We start from the raw sequence: 26,787 nt of genomic DNA on the forward strand, positions 1-26,787 counted from the left end.
ATAACGATCAAAAGACATGTCTACTAAATGTCCTGGAACATAGATCAAACTATAGGCAGAATTGAAGCAGGAGAGATTTGTATTGAATAGAAAAAGTTATTTGACATAATCACTAAAGCTAAACATCCATGCTTTAATTGCCATACTAAGTGTTAAGTCCAACCAGCCACTACAAAACAGATTACAAAAAACAACTTTTGCAAGCACATAGAGAGATGGTGGTAGCAAAAACAATGTGTGAGTTTATCCAGGACGTTCTGTTGCATGATCTTCTTCAAGCAAATGCATTATTTGATATAGATGTTGCAACCAAACCACTAAAGCACAAACCTGTAGAAGAGTTCGAAAAAAAATTCACCTGGAGAATTTCAATTTGAAAAGGTGTCCTCATTGAAAACTACTGTTGTTGTGAACTACAAGTCACAATTGCGAATGGTCAAAATTTCATCCATGAAAAACATCCGAAAAGATGTCATTCAGACCGCTGTACAGATATCATAGTCAGTGTGCACCTTGCAAGAACCGCACATTGTCTTTAACAGTTCTCTTGAATTATTTGTCAAAGAATGTGAGAGAATCACAAGAAATGTCTGCAAGTGGAACAACTGACCTTGCCTACATCAAAAATTCGACACCTATACCTGTGCAACTTGATAAATTCTGGTCATCAATATCGAACAAGATGAACTTGGAGAAGTTAACTCGCCAAAACATTGCTGATGCTTCAGTAAACACAACATTTCCAATTATTGAAAGTGGAATGATTGTCAATGAGGAGTTGGTGCCTGCAGAGAGATATTCAAAAGGTAAGGACCATATTGTTCAAGAACGTAACAGCAAATTGGAGGAAGCTGACCTTCGTGTTGTGCCACATGTTGAGTGGGCTGTTCGAAATGGTTCCAATCGAGTCATTTTACTGACAAATGACACAGATGTTCTTATTGTGCTACTTAGATTTGTTGCAATATTCATAAGGCAGGGATTAGCAGATTTATTGATACATTATGGAACAGGCGAGAAAAGACACTCAATCCTGCTTCACATTGTGTACAAGAAACTTGACCCAGAGATGCCCAGTGTTCTGATCAAAACACATATTCTTATGGGTGGTGACACTATGGGCAAAACTGGAACAAAGCTTGGAGTTTTAACTGCTGGACCTGTGAAGTTTCTAAAAGGATTTGCTGAGACAAAAGAAGCATGAGACTTTAAAGATGTAGAAAAATACCCTGTGCGTGTGTGGAAAATTAGTTCTGACGGTCACACATTTTAAAATTTTTGGTACAGTGAGTTCAAGAGATTAGTCCTGCTTAGTGACCTTCCGCCGACGTCATGTTCTGTGTGTGGACACATTAAAAGAGCGTTCTACTTGATCGGAAGATGTGTAAATGTTTTGGATCATGCATATATAGAGAAATATCAGTGTGAATTTGGTTTGGAAGATATTGATGGGGTGCTTAAACCTATGAAATTTCTAAAGCATCTACCCACAGAACTTACACGTACATGTACTTGCAAAAGCTGTGCTACAAAAAGAGGTCCCTGTCGATATCCTTTTCTCAAATGTTCAACATTCTGCAAATGTACCACGAGCGATTGCTGAAACAAATAATGTGAACTACGAAAATGTGTGTAAAATAGAAATGATAAACATGTTTTTCATATTCATATCATAGACATTGCCTGGTGTATACATAAAAGGATTAAAAACCATTGCTATTTGTTTCATTTCTACATGTCTCTTCTTCCTCTTTTATAGCCGCCATTTTGGAAAATAGCAGAAGGGTTGCTCTGAGGAGTTATTTTCTGTCTCTGTACGACTACTTGACCCCCAAAACCTATGTTTTCACAAGATGAAGTATATAGGCCCCATGGTTCCCGAAATATTACATCATCACTGCAACACATTCACCATTTTTACAAATGTCATCTAGAAAATAATCGGCCCTGATGGGCAATGTCTACCCAAGCTAAATTACTTCTCTAATGACCCAAAAACACAAATCAAAAATGAAAATCTCTAGACAACAATTTATTTATGGAGGTATATGAGGGACCCGGGATTATCATTAGCAGTGACAATGAGGGTGTTTCATAGGCATCCCCCTCAAAGCCACAAGTAGGCAACAGTTGCCCTACCATTCATGAGGCAGAGTATTCAGGACAACAAAAAGCAAATGAGAAGTCTTCTTTGAAAAGGGAACATAAAAGGCTACTTAAAGGAAGACATAAGCGGAGTGCTGGTAGCAATTTGCATCCCAGTGTAGCAGCCGTGCACCCTACCCCTTCCGTCAATGAGACTCTTGCAGGAATATTTAGATTCATCTACTTTATCTGATAATCAGTGTTCTACTGTAACAAAAACATATTCGATGTTTCAACGAAACCAAGTACTAAAGCTTGGACATAAAATCAACAATGATAATGGTGGTAAAACCATCCCACCAAATAGTCAGCCGGTTGTTAGTGATCTACTGCCAGTGCCAGCTGTCAATTTAACAACTTTAAACAGTCATATTGTTTCACTTTTCCAAAGAATTCTATTACTGTTACCCTAGGACTAAATATGCCTGTGAACCTGAATGTAAATTGAATACACTCTGGCACCCATTTGCCAATGGTTCAGTCAACATGCTTAGCGGCAATGTCAGAATCTGCCACCAGTTTTCCTCCAACTCTGAACCGGTGCCATTTAGCCAGCACACCGACCATCAACAGCTCATGGTTCAATATCATCCTGCTAGGGCTACTCCAGAGCCACAAGGAATTCAGCGAAACAATACTGGGGCAGTCGGCATAGCAAGACAGGAGCCTACTCCTAGTTTTAATTAGCAACGAAAAGCTCAAACTTATTCCGCATTATGCCTCCAGAGGAAAGCACAACATTTTAAACAGGAGTAAAATTTTTAAACTACTTAGGACAACAAAGATCACTAGACATATTAACACCACACATCTTGTGTTCATTAAGGTCAGGGAAAACCCAAGTTCAAGAAGGAGGGATATTAACCATTACTACCTGGTCATCCCCGGATTTAGTAAATCTTGTCTGGCAGCGTAAGGATAAATGTTTTTCATGGGTAATCACCTACTGCAAGTACTTCCACCTTGATATCCTAGCCCACTGTCACCAAGTTCCAGCAATTTTAATGATTCAGGTGGTGTGATTTTGAGAGAAGTCACTGGCTCCGACTTTTAAAGGCATCTATTCACCCCAACAGCCATTAATGTGCATACAGAGGGACATCACCGCAAAGTAATTTCTCAAGCATTTTCGTCTCCGAAAGATGGATCATGGATAAGAACAATGGACTTTTGGCTGCCAGTCCATGAAGTCTCTGTGGGATACAGGAAATACACTGTCATGTGTTTAATTCTATTTTTCACAATAACCTTGGTAATAGGCAGTAAGAATCATCTGGGCCGTGTGCACCCTCAAATACAATTCCAGTCTCAGCACAAGTATCTCAATGTGGCACTCTTTCTGTATATTCCCATCATCAAGCCCCGGCTATCCTTTACTCCCAGAAGACTGGAACAAGGCCAGCACAAGTTAAGAATAACACTGCATCAATCCAATCTCCAAACTGCTGTGAGGCTCTGCTTGACCATGTTAACAATACTGCCAAATTCTCCAAAGACTCACTACTGGTTTGGCATGTTGCTGGCATTAGAGGTAAAATTGATAACTAGATATTGGTGGTCATTACGACCCTGGCGGTCAGAGACCGCCAGGGGTAATGTGGCGTCCGTACCGCCAACAGGCTGGAGGTACGGAGGCCCCTATTACGACCGCGGCGGTAGCGCTGCGGTCGCACCGCCTGGGCCGGCGGTTTCCCGCCGTTTTAGCCCCGGCGGTGATTATGACACCCCTACCGCCAGCCTGTTTCTGGCGGTTTGCACTGCCAGGAAGAGGCTGGCGGTAAGGGGTGTCCTGGGGCCCCTGCACTGCCCATGCCACTGGCATGGGCAGTGCAGGGGCCCCCTAACAGGGCCCCGGCCAGCTTTTCACTGTCTGCATAGCAGACAGTGAAAAGCGCGACGGGTGCAACTGCACCCGTCGCACGGGCGCAACACCGCCTGCTCCATTAGGAGCCGGCTCCTATGTTGCGGCCTCATCCCCGCTGGGTCGGCGGGTGTAAACTTGGTTTGCGCCCACCGGCCCAGCGGGAATGTCATAATGGGGGCCGCGTGAGTGCGGCCACACGGCGGTTACCGCCTGGCGGGCGGTGGTAGCCGCCCGCCAAGGTCGTAATGACCCCCATTGTCTGACTGTGTGTTCTTATGCGATACTCTTCTTCCAGGAGACATGGACCATGTCACCAGTCCATATAAATGGCTTTAAGAAATGCTATCAACCTGCCATTCCTTCCCCCATCTGGCTGCCCTGGGCAGGGGCCTGCTGATTTTCATCTTGGCCATGGTCAAAGTCAAATCTTTTCTTTATACAGTTGACACACCATTCTATCAGATCCTTGGACCTGAATTTGTGTCTGGCTTACTGCTGGGCATTGTTAATTTTTGTACTAACATTCCAAAAGCAGACAGAGGTTATGTCCTGCCAAAAGTGGACTCTGATTTGGCTTACTTCAAACCAAAAGTGGGCAATGACATGGGCCTTTTATGTCTGTGTGGGGTGGTTGGGGACTTTAATGTCCATTTGCCCTCCTGTGTCTCACAATGCTTGAGGTTTTATGGAAGTTGATGGGAATATTATTTCTCATTTTCCTCATGATATCATTGGTAACAATATTAATCATCTGATGATGAAATAAATTATGTGCCTTGCCTTTGATTAAAGTAATATGAACGGCTTTTTCCCTAACATTTTTGTGGTCAAAGGGCAAGGCTCTGGGTTTAAATTTATCTTATTATCTGCCAGTTTAGTTAATATGGTTGGAGAACATATCTCACACAGCCTCGCTATGAGTGATCATCTTCCCCAAAGCATAGTCGTTGACATTTTTAACTGGCAGGTGGTGACTTGCCCTATTACGAGAGTTACCAGTATCTCCTCTCATAAGAAAAAAGGTACCCGCATTAAGTGGGAGTTTGTTAACGCAGAAATGTATGGGTCCCTGTTGGTCAAGGCTAATTGTAGCTTGTCTGATGTTTGCCTAGATCCAGAGGCTGGTGTAGCAAACATGAAGAGAGTTTTTTTTTTTCCTCTTTCAGAGGCAGTCAGGGGAGCTCTATGTAGGCCAGCATACGGGGGATCACACAAGAGAAGGGGTGGTTCGATACAGCATGATTCAGATCCCATAAAGCATTATTGACCTCTCTTCATAAACAGTCTAGGTCTGCCCGCGAAGTTGCTCTTTGTATGAAAGCCTACAAGAGGACAATTGCAGAAAGGAAAAACACACTTAAATTAAAAGCATTGATAGATCTACAGGAAGCAATTTGTAAGAACAATCAGAAGGCTCTTTTGGTATATAATAAACCAACTGTTCCTTATCCTTGGCCATACCCCCATCCTCTTTTTGAAAAAATAAATCTTCCCTGGTCTTTGGTGGGCTTTCTGCCCAGATCGGACTTACAAAAATAGGCCAATCTGCCCACAAGCGGGGCAAAAATGGCCAACAGTGATGTGCCCTCATGGGGAGCGACCCTTACCCAAGGAGCTGGCCCCCCAAACAAAACACACACACACCAATCCCTGGGGCCTAAGTGGTTTCTGCCCATCCTGGGGGCAGATCGGCCTAATAGAAATAGGCCGATCTACGCCCAAGGGGGGCAGAAATGACCTAAAATAAATTTGCCTCCCCAGTGGAGAGACCCTTGCCTAAGGGGTCGCTCCCCTTGCGGGAAATTGGCACAAAATAAAAATCCCTGGTGCCTAGTGGTTTCTGCCCCCTGGGAGCAGATTGGCCTAATAAAAATAGGCCGATCTGTTCCCAAGGGGGGGCAGAAATTGCCTAAAGATAATTTGCCCCCCAGGGTAGCAACCCTTGCCTAAGGGGTCGCTCCCCAACGTGTAAATAATAAAACGATAAAACAAAACAAAAAAATTATCCCTGGTGTCTAGAGGTTTCAACCCCACACCCAACCCCCCCCCTCCTCCCTGGGGCAGAAATGGCCTTAAAATAAGTTGCCCCCCCCTGGGGAGCAACCCTTGCCCAAGCTGTCGCTCCCGTCATGTAAATAACACACAAAAAAAAAAAAACATCCCTAGTGTCTAGTGGGTTATGCCCCAATAGGCCAATCTGCCCCCGGGGATGGGGGGGGACAGAAAAGGCCTAGTAATTAATTCCCCACCTGGGAAGTGACCCTTGCCTAAGGGGCCGCTCCCCTTATAAGTAAACCAAGCATAAAAAAAAAAAAAAAACATCCCAGGTGTCTAGTGGGTTCTGCCCCCCTGGGGGCAGATCGGCCTAATTAAAATAGGCTGATTTGCCCCCCGGGGCGGCAAAAAAGGCCTAATAATGAATTGCCCCCCTGATGAGCGGCCCTTGCTTAAGGGGCTTCTCCCCTTATAAGTAAACCAAGCATAAACAAAAAAAAAGAAAAATCCCTGGAGTCTAGTGGGCACTTATGCAGCCCGATTGCTTCACGATCGGGCAGCAGAAATGCTCAGAGAGACAACAAGGGAAAGGAAAGGCCTTTCCTTTCCTTTGATGCCTCTCCCGCCCCCAGCACATTATCGGAAGAGAAATGCAAAAGCTCAGCTTCCAGTGCGGTGGGGGCAGCCGCTCATCAGATGTCACTTGGGGGTGGGGAGGAGGGACAGGGGGTGGTAAGCGATTTCCCTTCCAACCCTGCCCTGGGGGGAGGCCCTTGGGGGGAGCACTAGCGCTTCCACTGGGGGCCTCTACCAGGACATAACGGTTACGTCCTTGGCGCCTCGTCGCCGCAGCCAAGGACATAACCGTTAAGTCCTTGGCGGGGAAGGGGTTAAAAGCCTTGAATAACCCATTCTTGAATCTGCAATATCCAGTCATGATTGGGCTACCTTCTTTTTGAGGTGGGGGAGGGGTTTACTCCACTAGCGAAGAAACAGGAATTATCAACTATTCCTCTAGTGCAGCAAAGGTTAATATCTTTCCCAAGTACTGCCCCTCACTGGAAGACATGACAGTGGCTATAAGATTTAGCCCTAAGGGTAAAGCTCCCTGCCTTGATGGGTTCCCTTTAGATTTATTCAAGTGTTATCTTGATTTGTGGGCCCCCCTCTTAACCAACGTTTAGAGGGCGGTAAGTTGTTCCACCAAAATTTCTTCATCGGTCAAGTTGTTAATTGTCCTGATCTTTAAGAAAGGGAATCTAGAGGATCCTAGCTGTTACCACCTGATTGCTCCCTTGGACTCTACGGCCAAGGTCATGGGCCATGTCCTTTGTAATGTCCTGGGGATTTAGGAGCAACCTGAAACCAACTTTTAAGCTTTAATCACACAGACAATTTCATCTATCTAGGGGTAACTTTCAAAGGCTGAGGCTCGTGGCTCCCATAGCTGGAAGCTAGGAATAATCAACTAGAGAGGATTATTAATGCCATTTTTTCATTTGCCCCCAAACTTGTTTGCCAATATGCTGACCATTTATTGGGCAAAACGTATCAGCACATCAACTTATGGGGCAGGGGTCTGGGGCATACAAGCGGCATGATCCTTGCAGGTCACAGAAAACTCGTTTTTGATGTGTATTCGCTCTTCCACCGTCTACTGTCAATTATATTTGTCTTAGGGAGTTAGGGCTTGTACATCTTCAGGACATTTTGATGACATGGCCAATAATACTGTGGAATAGGGTCTGGATCAATGAGGCACCGTCTCTAAATAGAATGATAATTGAGGATTGTCTGTCTCTGACGTGGCAGTTAGAGAGTCCATGGCTGAGGGGCCTTAAGGACATGGCCCTGGCCCTGGGCAGGTGTGACTCGTTTGATGATCCATTCGGTGAGCAAAAAAACACTCAGGGCCATGTGCTACACCCACGGAGAAGACAAAAGGTGAACAAAGGCACCGGCATCCCCTTCTATGGCCTCATAGGTGCAGCTCAAACTACTCAGGAATATTCAACCATTTCTGATATAGGATGCACAGCACTATAAGCACTTTATCCTACTAAGGTTTTAACAGCATATTTCATAAGCTAGTCACCTTTCCTTGCCGTAATGGCTGATGAGGTATCTTTCACCCTGCCCATGTGATCAGATACCAGCACAGATTACCTTGCACATCAAATTTTTTGCAGTCTTTATGCTAACTGCAGGTCCTGTATTCTAAAGCCTTGATTGATTAAACGCTCACACTCAATGACTTAACTCCAGACCAATGGTGTTTATATAGGAAAAATATATTTTCTTAATTTATTTTTAGAACCACTAGATTCAAGTTGCAGGTAAGTACTTCAAAAGATTTGTATTTCACACATGTATCAACAGTACTTTGTTAAAAATCGGTAAGATATACAGTTTTTGAATTATTGGCAGTAATCTGTTTTAAAAATGGATACACTGCAATTTTTAAAAACACTTCCTGGATGGAAGAAATGTTAGATCAGTTTACAGGTAAGTACAACACTGACAGTTTCAGTCTCGGATTTTAGGAAGTCCACCAGTTGGGGTTCAAGTTAACCCCAAACACCCAACACCAGCAACACGGGGCCGGCCGGGTGCAGAAGTCAAAGATGAGCAAATTTAACATGACTCCTATGGAGACAGGGGGTACTTGGAATTAGGTCTGCCTGCAGGTAAGTACCCGTGACTCAGAGGGCAGACCAGGAGGGATTAGAGGAGCACTGGAGGGGCCACCAGTAGGCACCAAACACACAACCTCAGCGGCACAGGGGCGGCCGGGTGCAGGATGCAAAAACGATGTCAGGCTTCCAGTGCTGGTCTATGGCGGGACCCCCGGGGTCACTCAGAGGCAGCAGGAGAGGTCCAGGGGGTGTCTCAGGCACACAACCAGTTGGACAAGGAGGAGGGCCGCCTGCTGAACGTGGCTGCACCAGATGTCGGTTTCTCCAAGTCCTGGGGGCTGCGGGTACAGTGGGTCCGTTGGCATAAGATATCTTAGTCGGGAGCTTTCGCTGTCAGGGGGGTCCTCGGGATTCCATCGGCAGGAGTCATCATGGAGAGGTCAACCAAGGGTGGGCACTTGCTCAGAATCACCTAGGGATCCTCTCTAGCTGGTTGGGCCACCAGGACACGGGCCGTGGGCACTGGGTGCAGAGTGGTTAGGACTCACGCATACGGAGTGAGGTGGGAGTCCTTAGCTGTTGGTTTCTTCTTAGACAGGGCCGCTATCCACGGGAGTTCTTGGTCCTTTTGGGTGCAGGGCAGTCCTCTGGAGCTTGGCATAGGTCACTGGTCCCGCTGGATGTGTAGCTTTGGCAGGTTCTTTGAAGCAGGGGACAGGCCGGTAGGGCTGGGGCCAAAGCAGTTGTCGTCTTCCTTCTTCTCTGCTGGAGGTTTCAGCTAAGCAGTCCTTCTTCTTCTTGTAGGTCACCAGGAATCTGGTGAGCTGAGTTCAGGAAGGCCCTTAAATCATAGATTTAGTGGTGTTTTAGGGACAGAGGGCAGTTGCCAATGGCCACTGTCCCTGAGGGTGGCTACACCCTCATTGTGCCCAGTCCCTTTTGGGAGGGGGCACGCACCTAATCCTATTGGTCCCTGTCCTCCAAACCAAGATGGAGTATTCTGCAGGGAGGGGGTCACCTCAGCTCTGGACACCTTAGGGGTGGTCCTGGCTGGGGTGGTCACTCCTCCATGTATTCCCTAATTTTCCCGCCGGACTTGCCGCCAAAAATGGGGATTTGTCCGGGGGGTGGGCAGCTCCACTAGCTGGAGTGCCCTGGGGCACTGTGATCTGAGGCTTGAGCCTTTGAGGCTCAATGCCAGGTGTTACAGTTCCTGTAGGGGGAGGTGTGAAGCACCTCCACCCAGGACAGGCTTTGTTTCTGACCACAGAGTGCTCAAAGGCACTCACCCCATGTGGTCAGAAACTTGTCTAAAAGTGGCAGGCTGGCACAGACGGATCAGTCCTACACTAGCAGTTTGGCTAAAAAACAAGGGGCATCTCTAAGATGCCCACTGTATGCACTTTTCAATAAATCCCACACTGGCATCACTGTGGGTTTATTGTGCTGAGAAGTTTGATATCAAACTTCCCGGTATTCAGTGAAGCCATTATGGATCTGTGGAGTTCGTTATGACAAATTCACATACCATATACTCAATATGGCTACACTGCATTTCCAATGTCTAATAATGGACTTAGACACTATAGGGGCATATTGCTCATCCAGCTATGCCCTCACCTGTGGTATAGTTCACCCTACTTTAGGATTGTAAGGCCTGCTAGAAGGGTGTCTTACCTATGCCACAGGCAGTGGTTTGTGGGCATGGCACCCTGAGAGGAGTGTCATGTCGACTTTGTCTTTTTCTCCCACCAGCACACACAAGCTGCAAGACAGTGTACATGTGCTTGGTGAGGGTACCACTGGGGTGGCATAATACATGCTGCAGCCCTTGGAGACCTTCCCTGGCCACAGGGCCCTTGGTACCATGGGTACATTTTACAAGGAACTTAACTGTGTGCCAGGGTTGTGCTAATTGTGGAAACAAAGGTACAGTTTTTGGGAAAGAACACTGGTGCTGGGGCTTGGTTAGCAGGATCCCAGCACACTTTCAACCAAAGTTGGCATCAACACTAGGCAAAAAGTGTGTGTGGGGGGTGGTAACCATGTCAACAGTGGCACTTTCCTACCTGTACCAACTGTAATGTCAGTCCCCAAGATGAAATGTGCTATCTGTGTTCTCTTTTCTGCAGCTTGGCAGGCCTTTAAGCTGATGTCACTGTAGGCGGTGTATTATGTGATCTGTGTTTTTAGAATCATTCTATGGAGGGAGGATTGTAGTTGTAGTTTTTTATCTTCACTTTTTAAGGAACTGAGGGCCATATTTATACTTTTTGATGCAAAACTGCGCTAACGCAGTTTTGCGTCAAAAAAATTAGCGCCGGCTAATGCCATTCTGAAGCGCCATGCGGGCGCCGTATTTATTCAATGACGTTAGCCGGCGTTAGCCGCCGGCGCTGCCTGGTGTGCGTAAAAAAAAATGACGTACACCAGGCAGCGCCGGCGTAGGGGAATATGGAGCTTGGGCGCCAAAAAATGGGGCAAGTCAGGCTGAGGCAAAATTTTCGCCTCAACCCGATTTGCGCCATTTTTTTCGACTCCCAACCCCCATTGAAATGACTCCTGTCTTCGCAAAGACAGGAGTCATGCCCCCTTGCCCAATGGCCATGCCCAGGGGACTTCTGTCCCCTGGGCATGGTCATTGGGCATAGTGGCATGTAGGAGGGCACAAATCAGGCACAAAAATTATTACTTACCTGAACTTACCTTATGTTCCTTGGGATGGGTCCCTCCATCCTTAGGCGTCCTCCTGGGGTGGGCAAGGGTGACAGGGGGTGTCCCTGGGGGCATGGGAGGGCACCTCTGGGCTCCTTCCGAGCCCACAGGTCTCTTAACGCCTGCCCTGACACGTGCTAAAAAACGACGCAAAAGCGGCTGGACGTCATTTTTTTTGACCCGCCCACTCCCGGGCGTGAGTTTTGCCCGGGAGTGTAAATACGGCTCACATGCTTCAGAGTAAATTTTTTAGACGGGAACGCCTACCTTGCATATCATTAACGCAAAGTAGGTGTCCACGCTAAAAAATGACGCAAACTCCATGGACTTTGGCGCTAGACGCGTCTAACGCCAAAGTATAAATATGGAGTTAGTTTTGCGTCGGAATTGCGTCAAAAAAAACGACGCAATTCCGGCACAAACGGAGTATAAATATGGCCCTGAAAATGTAATTATGCTGTTTTATCGTGTTTTAGCATTCTCTGTGTTTGGTTGCTTATAACCGTGCATTATTTTTTATGGTTTATATTTGTGTGAACAAATAACGTTTTTTAATCTGAAGCTACTCAGCAATGACCATGCTAACAGCCCCTCAAACAGCTGCCAAGACATTTTATGATAAACGTTCATGTCTTTGTCTGGGACCTGGTACAATCAATGGTTACTAAAGAGTGTCAGTAGTTCGTTCTGCTGTTTACTATTGGTGTTAGAAAGCCTTGGGTACTCTAACTCTGTAACATAGGGCCTGATTTAGAACTTGGCGGACGGGATACTCCATCACAACAGTGATGATGTCCCGTTCGCCAAAATCTAAATCCCATCATTTGTATTGTATTTAGATCTTGGCGGATGGAATATCAGTCACTGTTGTGATGAGCAATCCATCCACCAATATAGAAATCAGGCCATACATTACTTTCTTTATACACCTTATTCTCCAAAACAGGAGCTGTGATAACGTACTCCATGAGTTGGTATTAAGTGTACAACTTAAATATAGCATAATACAGTAATCACACACAATACACCTGCTACTCAGTGAGAGCAGCACCATTCATAAAGAATGTAGGAATTTGAAACTTCAGTTAAAAATATAAACAATTATAAAGGAGAGAAGCCAAGATCTTCTAGGTCTGAGCTATGACCATTTATGGTATAAAGTGCTAAAACTCAAATAACATCCACATTGATGGGCAATATTATCATTTGAAGTGAAGATAGCATGTCCTATTTTGCCCTAAGAAACATTCGATTTTTAGTTCTATTAATATTCATTTGATTACAGCCCACAGACTGGAGAGACAGCCTGCTAACATCTATCAAATGTACTATGAGATATTTATTCTTTGTCCCAACTTCTAAGTGATTTAGGCCCCAATTTATACTCTTTTTGCGCCGGATTAGCGCAATTTTTTTTTTTATACTAATCCGGCGCAAACTTAACTCCATATTTATACTGTGGTGCTAGACCCATCTAGCACCAAAGTTATGGAGTTTGAGTCATTTTTTGTACGTGAAAACCTACCTTGCGCTAATGACATGCAAGGTTGGCATTCCCGTGCAAAAAATGACTCTAAGTCATGCGCGCCTTATTTATCCCCCCACGTCAAAATGACGCACAGGAGGAGGCGGGCCTTAAAACATGGCACTCGGCCGGAGCTGTTTTTTAATGCCTGGGTCAGGGCAGGTGTTAAGGGACCTGTTGGCTCATTTCCATGGTGGGAGACCATGAAAGCAGTCCACAGGTGCCCTTCCCTGCACCCAGGGACACTCCCTGCCACCCTCACCCACCCCTGGAGGGCACCTATGGATGGGGGGACCCATCGATGGTGAGTGCACGTAAGTGCAGGTAAGTATAATTTTTATTTTCATTAAGTGGCATAGGGAGGCCTAACTGGGCCCCCTCTACATGCCACTGTGCCCAATGGCCATGCCCAGGGGACAGAAGTCCCCTGGGCATGGCCATTGGCCATTGGGCATGACTCCTGTCTTCGCTAAGCCAGGAGTCATTCCCATGGGGGTAGTGCGTCAAAAAATTGCACTAGTCAGGTAAAAGCCAATATTTTTTACTCTAACCTGACTTGCACCATCTTAGCGCAAAACCCCCAGTCTCCCTTTCGCCTCCGCTGCCCGGTTACCGTAATTTATTTTGACGCTAACCAGGCCGCAGTGCCGGGTAACGTCATTCCATAAATTAGGTGCCTGGCTGGCATGCTGGAATGGCTTTAGCCGGCAGTAAACTATTTGACGCAAATCTGCGCTAGCGCTGATTTGCATAAAAAAGTATAAATATGGGCCTTAGGATGCATAGTGGAATAACACTGAGGGGCATTTTGCCAAAAATTTCACAAAACACAACTATCTCTAGGTGGACTGGAATTCCCATCCACAGAACAATTCCGATTTCAGGGTGCCCAAAATGACAGGTGGAAAGTCAGAGTTCCAGTGTCCAGATTCTAAAGGTCTGGTGATCTGTGACAAGTTGGGGCAGTGCACTAAGTTCAATGGGAGACACATTGGCACTCAACTCCCAAGCTAAAGTAATGGAATGTCTCCTGAAATTCACCAACCATTTTGCAAACATTCTTCAGAAACTATGGCTCTCATTATAGCTGGCTCCTGCACAGCCACCTGTTTCTATGGGGGGTGCAATTACATGTTTTTTAGTTTTTCAAACACCCACATTTAAATTTCAACAGGGCAAACCTTCTGAAACTTAATGGACCAAAATGCCACAAAGCTCTAAAGTAAATACAAATCCATGAGGTATCGGCATTTATCGAGCAGCTATAAAACATATCCCCAGCAGGGCCACTCATAATGAGGAACATAGTCCTGATTCCAGCCCGTGGAAAAAAAGTAAAATCCAGAGTCCAGAGTCTTGTTCCTTGTCAGGTAGGAAAGAAGCTCTCTTCCTGTGTGGTGTGATGAAGAAAATGAAGGATCAACGTTAAGTGGTTATGAAAATGTGGATTCTTATCAAAACAGTTCAGAAAGTTCCGTAGGAGAGACGTAGCAGGTCTCTGTGAGCTACTGTGCACGCTAACTAGCACACAATTACCCGTACTTTTACCCCATGTAGATTCAAGTGCTCAGAAAGCATGTGTTGTGTGTACCAGATTTTCCAACCCACAACATTCACCCCTATGCTCACTCCCATTTATCTCAGCAGATGCAACACATCTAATGGAAGGAGACTTTAAAAGGTGTATATTATTTCAATTAAATGGATTTAAAAATATGATGAGTTGATATTTTTAGATGCCTTTTCTCTTTCCAATTTTTTCTTGATGAGATCAAGGTTGCATTTTTCTCACTGATTTAGTATGACTTTCTCTGCCAACATCCCAACTGTTGGAAGCTCTGTATCCTAAGGGTTACATGAGGTGGACCATTCTCAGGAACAGCTTCTGGTAGAACTATTACAATGGTGTTTCGTTCTTATCAGTTTCAACTTAGAAGTAACTGCAAATTCCCTGCTGTTTTCTTCATCAGGGTGATGGCTGTTCTTTCAGTAGCTAGACACGAAGACATCAAATCTTGCTTACATTAATTTAACATAACCAAATACAGTGGATGGAATTGTGGGTGTCTTGTGGGATTAGCAGTGGTTATTTCATTGTGTTTTATATGAGTTATTCCTGTATTTCAAACTTGTATTTATGTAAAAATGATAATTCATGGCAGGATGGTTTCACTCGTTAAAGAGAAACTCCCTCTTTTAAAAAGCATACCTGGTTTCTGCAGTCAGAGTGAGAACGTTATTCAGATAGTCACGCATCCAGGCAGAAATCCCCAAAACACACACGGACATCAACTGAAAAAATGGAAAAATAACTAATGGTATTTAGTAATCACTACTAAAGGCACAGCACTATAAAATGTCAAACATAGGCTTGCCAACAACATGCAGGCAAGAAATGGATTTCGGTATACAAGAGCATTGTCATATTAGCAAATGTAAATATGTGTGTCTAGTGGACAATATTCAGTAATGTAGACATGATATTTTCACCATTAATTGTTCTTTTTAATCTGAATTCTCTGTGTCAAAACATGTCACTCAGGTGAGAGGAGAGGGTAGGAGGCAGCAGAATGACCGAGGCAGTGAGTCTGCACAAGTACAAGATGGCCTAGTTTGTGGTAAGGGCTCCACAATGGTCAAGGAACCTAAGTGCAACAGAATATCGACACCCAGATCCAAGCTTTGGCACAGACATGAACACTGTAACCTGTAGCCCACCCAGATACATGCTAGGTAGCTCTACATTACAATATATATGTCATAAAGCATGGAAAATCACTCACTAATGAAATATTGCCAAGTCCTTGATCACTTCTTTAGGCAATTCAATGATGACTACATCAATTTAGAAGTATTTTTTGGACCAGCTGTTCTTGTCAGGATTCAAAAACACAAAATCCTTCCTTTGCTGTAGCTGCTTGGAATGCAGCTTTATTTCAAGATCTCTTTAAGAATGGTACCTTTCCTTCTGTCAGAATTAATTCTAATTCCTTATAAAAAAAGAGTTTTGAAAGGGTTCCAAACTATCACAAAATACAATGTGCCAAAGAACCTGAATTAGAAAAATCAAGACCAAGCTTTATTAACACAATGGCATGACAAAGTCTAAACCCAAGCTACTGGTACTATTTTGTTGACAATTCACCCTCCTTCACAAACGTTTCTATCACAGTTTTTGGAGTAATAACTTTTCTAGTTGTGCTGTTTCACCAATATTTCCTTCTTTCTTGCTCACATTTAATAATCAAGGTCACCCACTTGCACTACCAAATTGTTGCCCCACTGACACTTCAAACGTAATCCTATCCATGGTTACATTCTTAATTATCCTACATTCCACAAGCACTCCTTATAAATCAGGCCATGTGGCATACTAATGCCTGTCAATGCGCATGCAGGTAACTATATACAATATGTGAAAGTAAAATATGAAAGTACCAAATATGTTAAACACTCGTTAATATAGTCACTGAAAATCAAAGTACATAGTCATCAAATCTGACAGGTTTTCTTTTTTCTCTTTTACCCACACTATTCATGTGAGTCTGAAGATCTTTTCTCTCTTTCCATTATTCTCCATTTTTGCATCCAAATGTGCATGTTCCACCTTGCCACACCTACTGATTTTTCTTGAATTCCATTTATTTCGATCATTTAACCAGACACTGTAACCCTTGACTTTATAGCAATTTTTTGAGGATACGATCACTTAGTCAATTTACCCTCATTTCTGGTTTTCACCCAATCTCCTTCTTGAAATTTTGGAGGATTTTTCCTAATCCTCCCCTTCTGCCTTACCGCATATTTATTCTGGTATTCTTCTACTTGCTTCTCTAGTTTGTCACTGTCCACACGCAATTTGTTCATTCTCTCCATCCAGGCAGGTGTAACTTTGGCGCATGCTTCCCTACTCTCAACAAACTCACAGGTGTCTCACTAGTTGTTGTGTGAGGTGTGTTGTGATAACTCCATAGCATGTTTCTGATCCTGCTTTAGCTGCCTAACCCTGATTTCATAGCCAACTGCATGCATTCCTTCAATACTCTGTTAAACCGTTCCACAAGACCATTCTCCCGTGGATTATACACTGCTGTTCTATGATGATTAATTCCATGACTTTTGAGCAATTTTAAAAACTCACCTGATGCAAACTGCGGTCCATTATCTTACACCAAAGACTCTCAGTACCCTTCCATCCTGAACACTTCATCACAAATCGTCAGTAATTCAGAAGATCTTATCTCCGTGGTAAATGCCATTTCTGGCCACTTCGAATATTAGTCTACGAGTACCACAGCATACTTGCCTTCAACCCCTTTAGTGTGAAATGGACCACAAATATCAATTCCTACCCGTTCGCACACACAAAACGATTTCTCACAAACCTCTCTATTTTTCTGTCCATCCCAGGCCACCAGAAATCCATCCTCACTCTTCTCTTCATGGCAGACATGCCCGCATGCCCTTAATATATCAGTTCCCTAAGTCTAGAACACAATTATCTTAGCACCACTAGCCTACCACACTTTCTGATAATACCATCCACCACAGATAATTCTGACCATATCTTAGAATAGTCACACAATTCGGGACACTCTTCTTTGTTGACCTTGGGATGAGATATGTTCAACAGAATTAATTGTAAAACTTTATCCCTAGAAATTGCACATTTCCATTCTTGTTGTGAAATTGGGCCTTTGACACATCTTCTACACTAGCCACCACCCAATCTTCAACAGCTTTGGGTTCCTCTTCACTTTGAATAGGGAGTTGAGACAATCTGCATTTACATTCATTGTGCCTGGGACATACTTAATTTTAAAATTGTGCTCTTGTAACCCCAAAAAAAACACTTAGCAATTCTGGGGGTTGCTCTTGTTGCTCCACTTGTGGAAAATAAATCTACTAAGGGTTTATGATCCGTGCGTAACTCGAATGGTGTGCCCCACGCATACATTCTAAAGTGTTGCACTCCCCACCAGCAAGCCAGAGCTTCTTTTTCAATGGTGGAGTATGTCCCTTCTGCTCCCTTCAAAGTACACGATGCGAAACCCTCTCCTGATCGCCTTTCAGTTTCATCAATACAGCCCCCAAACCATACATATTCGCATCCATTTCTACAACAGTCTTATCTTGAGGATTAAAAGGTTTCAAGATGACTGCTTCAACAATGCCTTTTTTATGTCCTCAAAAGCAGAATTACATTCCTTGGTCCACTCATATGGTACTCCCTTTTCATTAACACTCGCAAAACATGCACTCTGTCAGAGAATCGTTCCATCAAATTAGGATAATATGCAGCCAGACCCAAAAAAGATTTGAGTTAATCCCTATTTGCCGGCAGAGGTGCTTTCTCAATTGCTTCCACTAATTTTAATTTATGCAGGATTCCATCACTCAACAGAGCGTGCCCCAAGCATTCTACTTCCTGGACACGAAATTTACATTTTTCTTTGCTTACAGTCAATCCTGCTTTCTCAGGCGTCTGCAACACACTGTTTAACACTTCATTGTGATTCGCTACATCAAGCCCCTACACCAAGATATCATCTTGAAAATACAACACATTTGTCAGCCCTTGTAATATATTCTGTATTACACGCTGAAACACTGCTGACGCGAAAGCCAATCCAAATGGCATGCGCACAAATTGAAAAGCACCTTCTGGAGTGATGAATGATGTAAGATGTTTTGACTCGGAGTGCAATTTCACCTGGTGATAAGCACTGGAAAGATCTAGTGATGAAAAATACTTAGCATCCCTTATATTAATTTAAATCTCGTTTATGCATGGAAGTGGATGTCGGTCAACCCAAATGTACTCATTTAGGTTCCTGAGGTCAACACACATTTAGATTTTAGCATTTGCTTTGGTCGCTAAAACCACAGAATTTAATCATTCCAAATATTCTATGCGTTCAATTAACCCTGCTTCACATAATCTATCTAGTTCTTACTTCAATTACCTTCTCAGTACTAAAGGTACATTTCTGACCTTATGCACCTTGGGAAGGCTGTTATCTTCAGTACAATTATGTGCTCAAATTTTTCTAATCAACCCAATTGATAAGCAGTTGTTTAGGATATTTATTGCACCAGAACTCCCCTTCATAGATTTCTCTGTTACTAGTCAAAAGTACTTGGTCAGGATGGTTAGGATCTAGGACTGTGCCTAATGTTTTTTTGTTCCTTCTACCTCAATAATGCTTTTCCTTTTTCTGCCACATACACTTTGGCTTTTGCCACTTGCACTTTATACTCCAGTTTGGCCTCAAAAACAACCAATAAAGGTATTTTAACACCAAAGGAACTTTCTGGTTGAACATCAGGAGCAACGAGATCTGCATTGGACGTTCCTTCCCATATTGCTTGGTTAATGATAGTGTATGGGGAAGATGAATCCGCCCACATGTGCATCTCCTTGCCTTTTACTTTTAACCAGCACTTAGGAGGATGATAATTTCCTTTAGCATTACCCACAAAATTCCCCTGGTGATTATAGTCATTCACAACTAATATTTCAACCTCACTATCATCAGACAAATTCTCATTCAAGCCTGAACTAGCATTACACATTTCTTCGACAGCATTTTAATTTCCGTTAGCATTATGTGTACCTTGTTTACATATTCTCGAAAAATGCCCATTCTTTTTAAACTTTAAAACATTGGCCTTGATGGCAGGACACAAATCAGATTCAGCCATGTGTCGCGTGCTTCCACATTGATAACAATGGCATTTGTCAGATTGATCTCTATAAGATGGCTCGGTGCTACCACTATCTCTCCAGGACCCAGATTGCTTTTCAGTTTCCTGTATCAAATGAATATCAGCAGTTTTAATCTTATCCCTTGTTTGCACTTATTTCAACTCCTTCCTTCACATACCTAGATGTGTTCTCCATATGTCTAGCTATCATCATGGTTTTTGTCGAGTGATGGATTCTTTAGCCCCAATAGTTTTTCTTGAATTTTGGTACAGTTTGTTCTATTTATAAACTGATCTCTCACAATTTCTTTGTGTAAGTCTTTCAACTTACATGTGCTAGCTAACGTTCTTAACACAGAAATGTACTGCTCCACCCTTTCACCGGGTTGCTGCGCTCTTGAAAAAAACTTGTGCTGTTCAACTACTATGCTTGATTTTTTTTTCAAATGTTGTCCTCTAAAGCCTTCATTACCTTTTCAGACTCATCTTCTCGCACTTCTTCTGGTTCTGAAGATTCATCATCTCCATTGTTCTTATTGCTCATTGGGATAGGCAAAGTTTTCAGTACTTTTCTCCCTTCTACACCCAAATTATGTTTCAAAATTGCTAGCTTCTGCTTCGAGTTCAATATGTCCCCGCCTACTGCCTCTAAATAGGTCTCAAAAGCCTCCTTTTAATCTTCCCATGGCATTACGGGATGACCTGGATTTTGCAAAAACTTGGGTGGAGGTGTGTTTGATTGCATTTCCATGTCCACTACTGCTACACCGTACACTGTGCACAGCAAACATTAATACACATGAATTGCTAACATTTTAAGCACACTAACCACTGTTCTACCGCGATGGGCCTGTAAATATCACTAATAATAATGGTGTACTATGTTTTGACTAATATAATAAACTAAAACAATAAACGTAGTCACTGTGGCCTAGTTGCTGGTTGCAAATCCTCTTTCTATGGCTAGCACTGTAGATATGACTTGTCCTTCCTCAGTTTCAATGAAACTCTTACTAGGGATTAAGCTTTCTGCCTGGAATGGGCTGTAGTCAAGAAAGGAATGTGCTTGTGCAGCCTGAATGGATTGCCTCACACCTGCCGTAACGTTCCCTGCTGCCTGCAGTGTTCATCGCAGACAGAAACACTATGTAAGATACCTGTATGCCGCAGCTGCACATGATCCCTTCACACTGGACTGACCAAAAGCATCTTGATTGGACACTCATATGTTACGTGCTGCTCCTAGTATGCGTTTCCTCAACAATGTTCACATGCTGCCGTCTACACACATCTCCACAGAACAATGCTCTTTGCACACAACGATATTTCCATTTAATTGTGGTCAGACGATCTTTTGTTCGCAATCTTGTTTACGTTCAACTGTGGCCGCACGACCTCACGAGACATGCACACGATGCTGCTCATTGTGTGCTTTGTGGACATAATCAGCACAGCTCGCGCTACACTAATACTTTGCTTAACGATGCCCATAAACTCCGACTTGCTGAAAAACATACATTTCCCTCTTGCCTGGAGGATTTGTAGGATACAGCTCATGGTGCCCCACAGCGACATCGCAGCAGTCAATCAGTGCTGCCAGAATCTCTCTGTTAAAGTTGACAGCACTTATCCACCTGTCTAACCATGCAACACTAGAATTGTTGATTCTTTCTTCAGGAGTCGGCTCACTTCTCCAGGATCTAATCCTCGTTGCCAATTTTAGGATGAGGTGCAGGCCGAATTAAGTATGAAGACTTTATTCAAGAGCAAGTCATACACACAGCAAACCCCAGGCAGATCTCGCTCCTCTTGTTTTAGAATCTTCTGCGTCTCTAAGCAACATTAACATTTCACATATGTCATGCTAATAATTATAACCAAAACATAACAATACGCATATATGGTACATCATTGATGTCTCTTGTTTCATCTAAAAATTTTCAACACTTCGTCTATGTGTTTGTGACCCCAACTTAACAATGTAACTAAAAAACTGGGACAGTTATTCTCCATAACGTTACCCCTATTATCTCAGGAAATATATCATGTTATTTAAATTCACAAAGATTTTCATGAAAAGCCTTGAAAATATGTTATGGTCAAAGATTTCCATGAGTACTAAAATGTATAAATATTTATGTATTCAGATTTGTACCAGGTGCACAGCTTCAATTTGATGTGTTTCTTTAAAGAGAAATTTTATGTTGTAGAAGAGAACCCAATTCCCCTTTTTAGTGTACTCTCCACTTCCGCCCTCACAAAAAGAAATGTGTCTGAATTTTCAGTAATTTATATTACCTACAAGTCATTGGCAAATACATATCTATGAGATCAGGAGTGTTTAACATTTTTCCTGGTCAGCTCTTTGAACCTTCCCAGATACAGGGACAAACCCTTCTCCTGAATTAGTTTTGAGACTGCCCTCACATGTTTTTGCTCACCTTTGTTGAACTCAAGTGAGCAAAATCATTTACAGCTCAGGACCCAGGAAACCACCCACACCACCTTACTGCTCAAAACTCTTTTGTTTTAAAAGCTCCAGTCCTTCTATAAAAAAATAAACATATATTATGGAAAATAAAACTTGAACATTCAAAAGTTGCCAGTACACCATTGAACATTTCTTTTAAGCTTTTTTTTGCTAACTTCTGCAGCGCTGTCTACTAAATTCAGTGTGAACTTCTAAATGTAGCATAAAACTGATATCTCTGTAGTAGTCATCTACTGGACATTCTCTGGATGTTTTTGATTTTCTGGGTTAGATTGTGATCAAAGAGACACATGCAAAAGATTTTACCCACTTTATGATGCCATACAAAATACAATATAAATTTTTTAAGATCCAAACAAAGGGAGATGACCAGCAGAGTCCCCTTCCTTTAGAAGACTCTGTGGCCTATACGTTGCATGGAAGGTTAGGATGAGGTCCACCTGAGCCTCAGCCAGTGACAAAAGTATTTCATAGTGCTCCATCAGAGCCAACTCAAATGAGGCACCCATTAACTGGAAGAAAGGAGCAGGCTTCCTATTGGAAGGGGTGTTACAGCCTAGTGTAAGCGCATAATGACCACTTTGGAAGAGGTGCAAAAAGAACAGCTGATGGACGGAATGTAGACCAAATCAAACATTCACCCCCAGCCACAGATCTGGGTTTAATCCACCAGTTTTGTTTGCTCACCATGCCATTCCAGTATGGACCCAGCCATATGTAAATCAGTCTTGACCCTGTTCCCCAGGGGAACAGTCCAGCTCGAACTGTCCAGCCAGCTCCTCCCTGGACCAGAAACAAGCATCCAGGGACCGGTTTCGGGGTATCACCCCTCTTCAGCCAGGCTAGCTTGAATCTGATGGCACAGTGAGCACGGGACCCACGTCTGGACATACCATTCCCACAGGATGAATGTCATCTACTATTTTGTGGAAAGAAATTAATTGAATGTCTTTTTTTTTTAATTGGCTTGTTCTTTCTCAAGGTGTAAATGAAATGGTTTCAAGTCCTACTTTCAGAAAAAAAATTCTTAATGATACTGATTTCAATCCTTTATGTCGTGGACAGTATTTTGGATTTATACCTTTTTCTTTGTCAATTACTTTAGATGACGTTAATTCCTGAACCCTCACCCCCGCTAAACACCATCCATTTCTGCCCCCTAAAAATACCTTTCCACACATAGGGGGTTATTCTAACTTTGGAGGAGTGTTAATCCGTCCCAAAAGTGACGGATATACCACCAGCCGTATTACGAGTTCCATAGGATATAATGGACTCGTAATACAGCTGGTGGTAAATCCGTCACTTTTCCGTCACTTTTGGGACGGATTAACACCTCCTCCAAAGTTAGAATAACCCCCATAAACTGTACCAATCCCTAACCCCTAATCTCCACTAATCACCAAAACTTACAAGCCATTTCTAAAACTTAACTCCACCCATCCCTGAAAAGTGAAAACCCCTCATCACATCTAAACTCCACTCATCTCTGGCCCGTAAACTCCACCGCTCCCATAACCCTTAAAGCACTTTCTACTCCTAAACACTACCCATCCCTTCACCTAAAACCCCCTGACTACTCCAAAGCTCACCCATTCTTGAACCCTAAAAAACCCTTTTTATGCCTAAATCCCACCTATTCCTGATCCCTCAAAAGCCACACCACCCCTATCCTCAACTCATCCTTGAACCCTCACCGTCTCTAAAAAACACCTATTCATGATCCCTAAAACACCTCACCACCTCTCTACTCCTCAATCCCTAAACCATAATAAAAATGTTTTCTACGTATAAACTCCCCCTATCCCTAAACCCTTAAAACCCCATGCTACCCCAATCTCCACTCATTCCAGAACAGTGAAACCCTTTAGCACCCCAAACTCTATCCGTCACTGAACCCTAAAACCCTCACTGTTCCTAAACTCCACTCATCAGTTAACCTTAACTCCTCACCATGCTGAACTCTACCCAAGCCAGATCCCTAAAAACGTTACCACCCCTTACCTCCAAGCAACCCTGAACTTTAAAAACCTCTCATGTCACCCATGCATCAACCATCCCTGAACCCAAAAACCCCTCACTACCCCAAATCTTCACCCAAGTGTGAGATTTTGGATGTTTCCTTAAAATTAACTTTCTTTTCAAATGTTTCCTTCAATTTCAAGTTATTTGTGTTTCCTTAAAATTGTATTTCCTTAAAATTGTTTTTCCATGATTTGTTTTCCTTCAATGTGGTTTCTCAGTTTTCATTTTTACATTACTTCACATACAGCATATGAAGATCACTTTGGAAAACCAAATCTCCAGATCAGTTTAGAGCCCTCAAACTACCCTCCAACATAGCTCCCTACATACTGTGAATAATATATGTCAGTGTATTGCAAAATACACTGGATCAGTAGACTCAGGGAGGAGAAAAAACTATTTATAAGGTCTCCTGATGAAAATCGGAAACTGACTACTCAACCATGGCAGCATATCTCTAGTCCTATTCTTGTTTTCCTTAAAACAATGGGCAACACATAATTTGGGATTACTGGCAATAGGCATGTAAGATGATGACTGGCTGTCATCATTTGAACACCTCTAAATAGCACACACGCTTTGGTGAAAAACAAGTGAATTAAGTGTCAAGAGCTAAGACACCCAAAGCTACCTTAAAACAGATAAGACTAACCAACTTCTTTCATACCTCCTTGAAAGAAGGGGCCTCATTGTCTACCTTGTAAGCAGAATAAAAACTCTATTATAGTCCAAAATGAAAGTCTCTCAACTGCTGGAGTGGAGATAATTATGAAATATCAGTTGTGTCTCCGCAACCTGGCAAGACAACACCAGAGTATGGGACCGATTATGAGTCTGGTGGCCCGAAGACGGCCAGTCTTGCAGTGAAAGTCAGACTACAGCAGCTGTGGCAGTCCGACCGCCACATTGCAAGGTTGGCGGTCGGTGCCGCCAAAAGAAGCAGTCTCTGCCAGGATCTCTGGTCCCGACAGGATTAGGCGATCATGGTTGCGATCAGCCAAGGCGGTGCCGGAGTCTGCGCCACCATGCTGATTACAACCATGTTTTCCGCCAGCCTTTTCATGGTGGTCAACCGTCATGAAAAGGCTGGTGGAGAACAACGCAGGGGGGTACGGGGGGTCCCAGCACTGCCCACGACAGAGTACTAGAGGGCCCCCTATGTGTCGGCATTGGACTCGGCTGCATGTGGGGCTGAGTCCAATGCCACCACACGTTTTCCACTGGGCTGACCGGCAGAAACATTGGTTTCCGACAGTCAGCCAAGTGGAAAACTTGTAATGGGGCATGTGGACTGCCAGCTCCACGGTGGTCTCCTCTCCACGGGTCTGGCGGTCAGGTTTTCCAACCACCAAACTCGTAATCAGGCCCTTAAATAGGAAATAATTGGAACGCTAGGGTCATTTCCTAAGATTTGTTCTCCTCACTATCAAAGTGTGTGAAGAGGCACTGAGAGAACAAAGGCAGCAACTAACACAGACCAAACATATTTGCATGATATTCCACCTGCATACAGAATCCAAATATTGTCTGAGCATGATACTGTGGTCAAACTGTCATGACTACAAAAATATCATGGACAAAAATATCAAAGGTAAATATATCTTGTTTTACTACAATATCAAAGTCACAATATTGCTTAAATGTCTTTTTGTTACGGTGTTTTATTTTAAAAACATTTTGTAATACATATTAAGAGGTTTGTTGGGAGATTAGGTGAGTATTGTTCTTTTAATTATGCATTGATTCATATTCACTGATTAATTTGTAATGGTATAGCTTTTGTTAGTTTTCTTCTTGAAATGACAATACATTTTAAAATTATGATGACATTTTAATTTCAGGCTGTTAGGTTCACTCAGACAGGGTAGGTAGTACTTTCTTTAAATTAAATATTAATGTTGATTCATTTGGTAATTGTGTTACATTTTTATTTGCTACTTTAATTATTTAGTACATTTTAATAATGCATAAAAATGTAATTTTGGGTTGCAGGATTTATTGCGAATTGGGTGGGGTAGTGTTTTTTTAAAATACATATTAATTACTGTAAACTGATGAATATGTTAATTTTTCAAAAATATTTGTAATTATTATTATTTAAATATTTAGTATTCTTTTAAATTTGGTATCACATTTACAATTCAAATTGTGGGGTTTATTGTGAGTTATGTGATTAGTCTTTTAAACAGGTGATTTAGTAAAAAGATTAATTGATTATTTGTATTTTCTAAATTGGCAACTAATTGTATTTTTAATTAATATGTAAACCCAACAATATATCTATACATATTTTAACATGAGTTTAGAAGAATGTGATTCTTTTAAAATAAGCGTTGTGGGATTATAACTGTAAATTTGGTTACAAATTTTGAAAAAACTAATAATTTGTAATTAAGTAGAAATATATACATGGTAAATTATAAAGATTTTTTGTTTTGTAAACCATTATTCTAGGTTATAGAGATTTTCTAGTTTTGTGTGTTTTATGGGTGAGTTTGGGGTATACTGTTTATATTAAACGTGTTTTAATTAACACTTGTATTAAATTAAAATTTAAAAACACATTGGGTTACATATGGGTAATGGGTAAATCTACATGTGTAAATCCAGTCTTGCACTTTGTAGTAGATTTCCTAGTATCGGCTATTAAACAATAATGGGTGTAAATTTACTACACTGTAAA

At 42.7% G+C, this 26,787-nt stretch overlaps 1 protein-coding gene across 3 annotated transcripts in view; it reads right to left on the reverse strand.

Moving 5' to 3' along the window:
* TSPAN12 (tetraspanin 12) overlaps nt 1–26,787 on the reverse strand; it is a 300,631-nt gene that overhangs the window by 201,758 nt on the left and 72,086 nt on the right. For 2 of the 3 annotated variants that reach the window (XM_069229859.1, XM_069229858.1), the window contains exon 3: nt 15,090–15,172. In XM_069229859.1, coding sequence (XP_069085960.1) covers nt 15,090–15,172 — 83 coding nt within the window. Of the gene's footprint in view, nt 1–15,089; nt 15,173–26,787 lie in introns of those variants that run through there. The other variant, XM_069229860.1, reaches the window with a different exon arrangement.

The sequence above is a fragment of the Pleurodeles waltl genome, chromosome 4_1 (genome assembly GCF_031143425.1).
Source record: "Pleurodeles waltl isolate 20211129_DDA chromosome 4_1, aPleWal1.hap1.20221129, whole genome shotgun sequence".
In the NCBI taxonomy this organism is placed as follows: Eukaryota; Metazoa; Chordata; class Amphibia; order Caudata; family Salamandridae; genus Pleurodeles; species Pleurodeles waltl.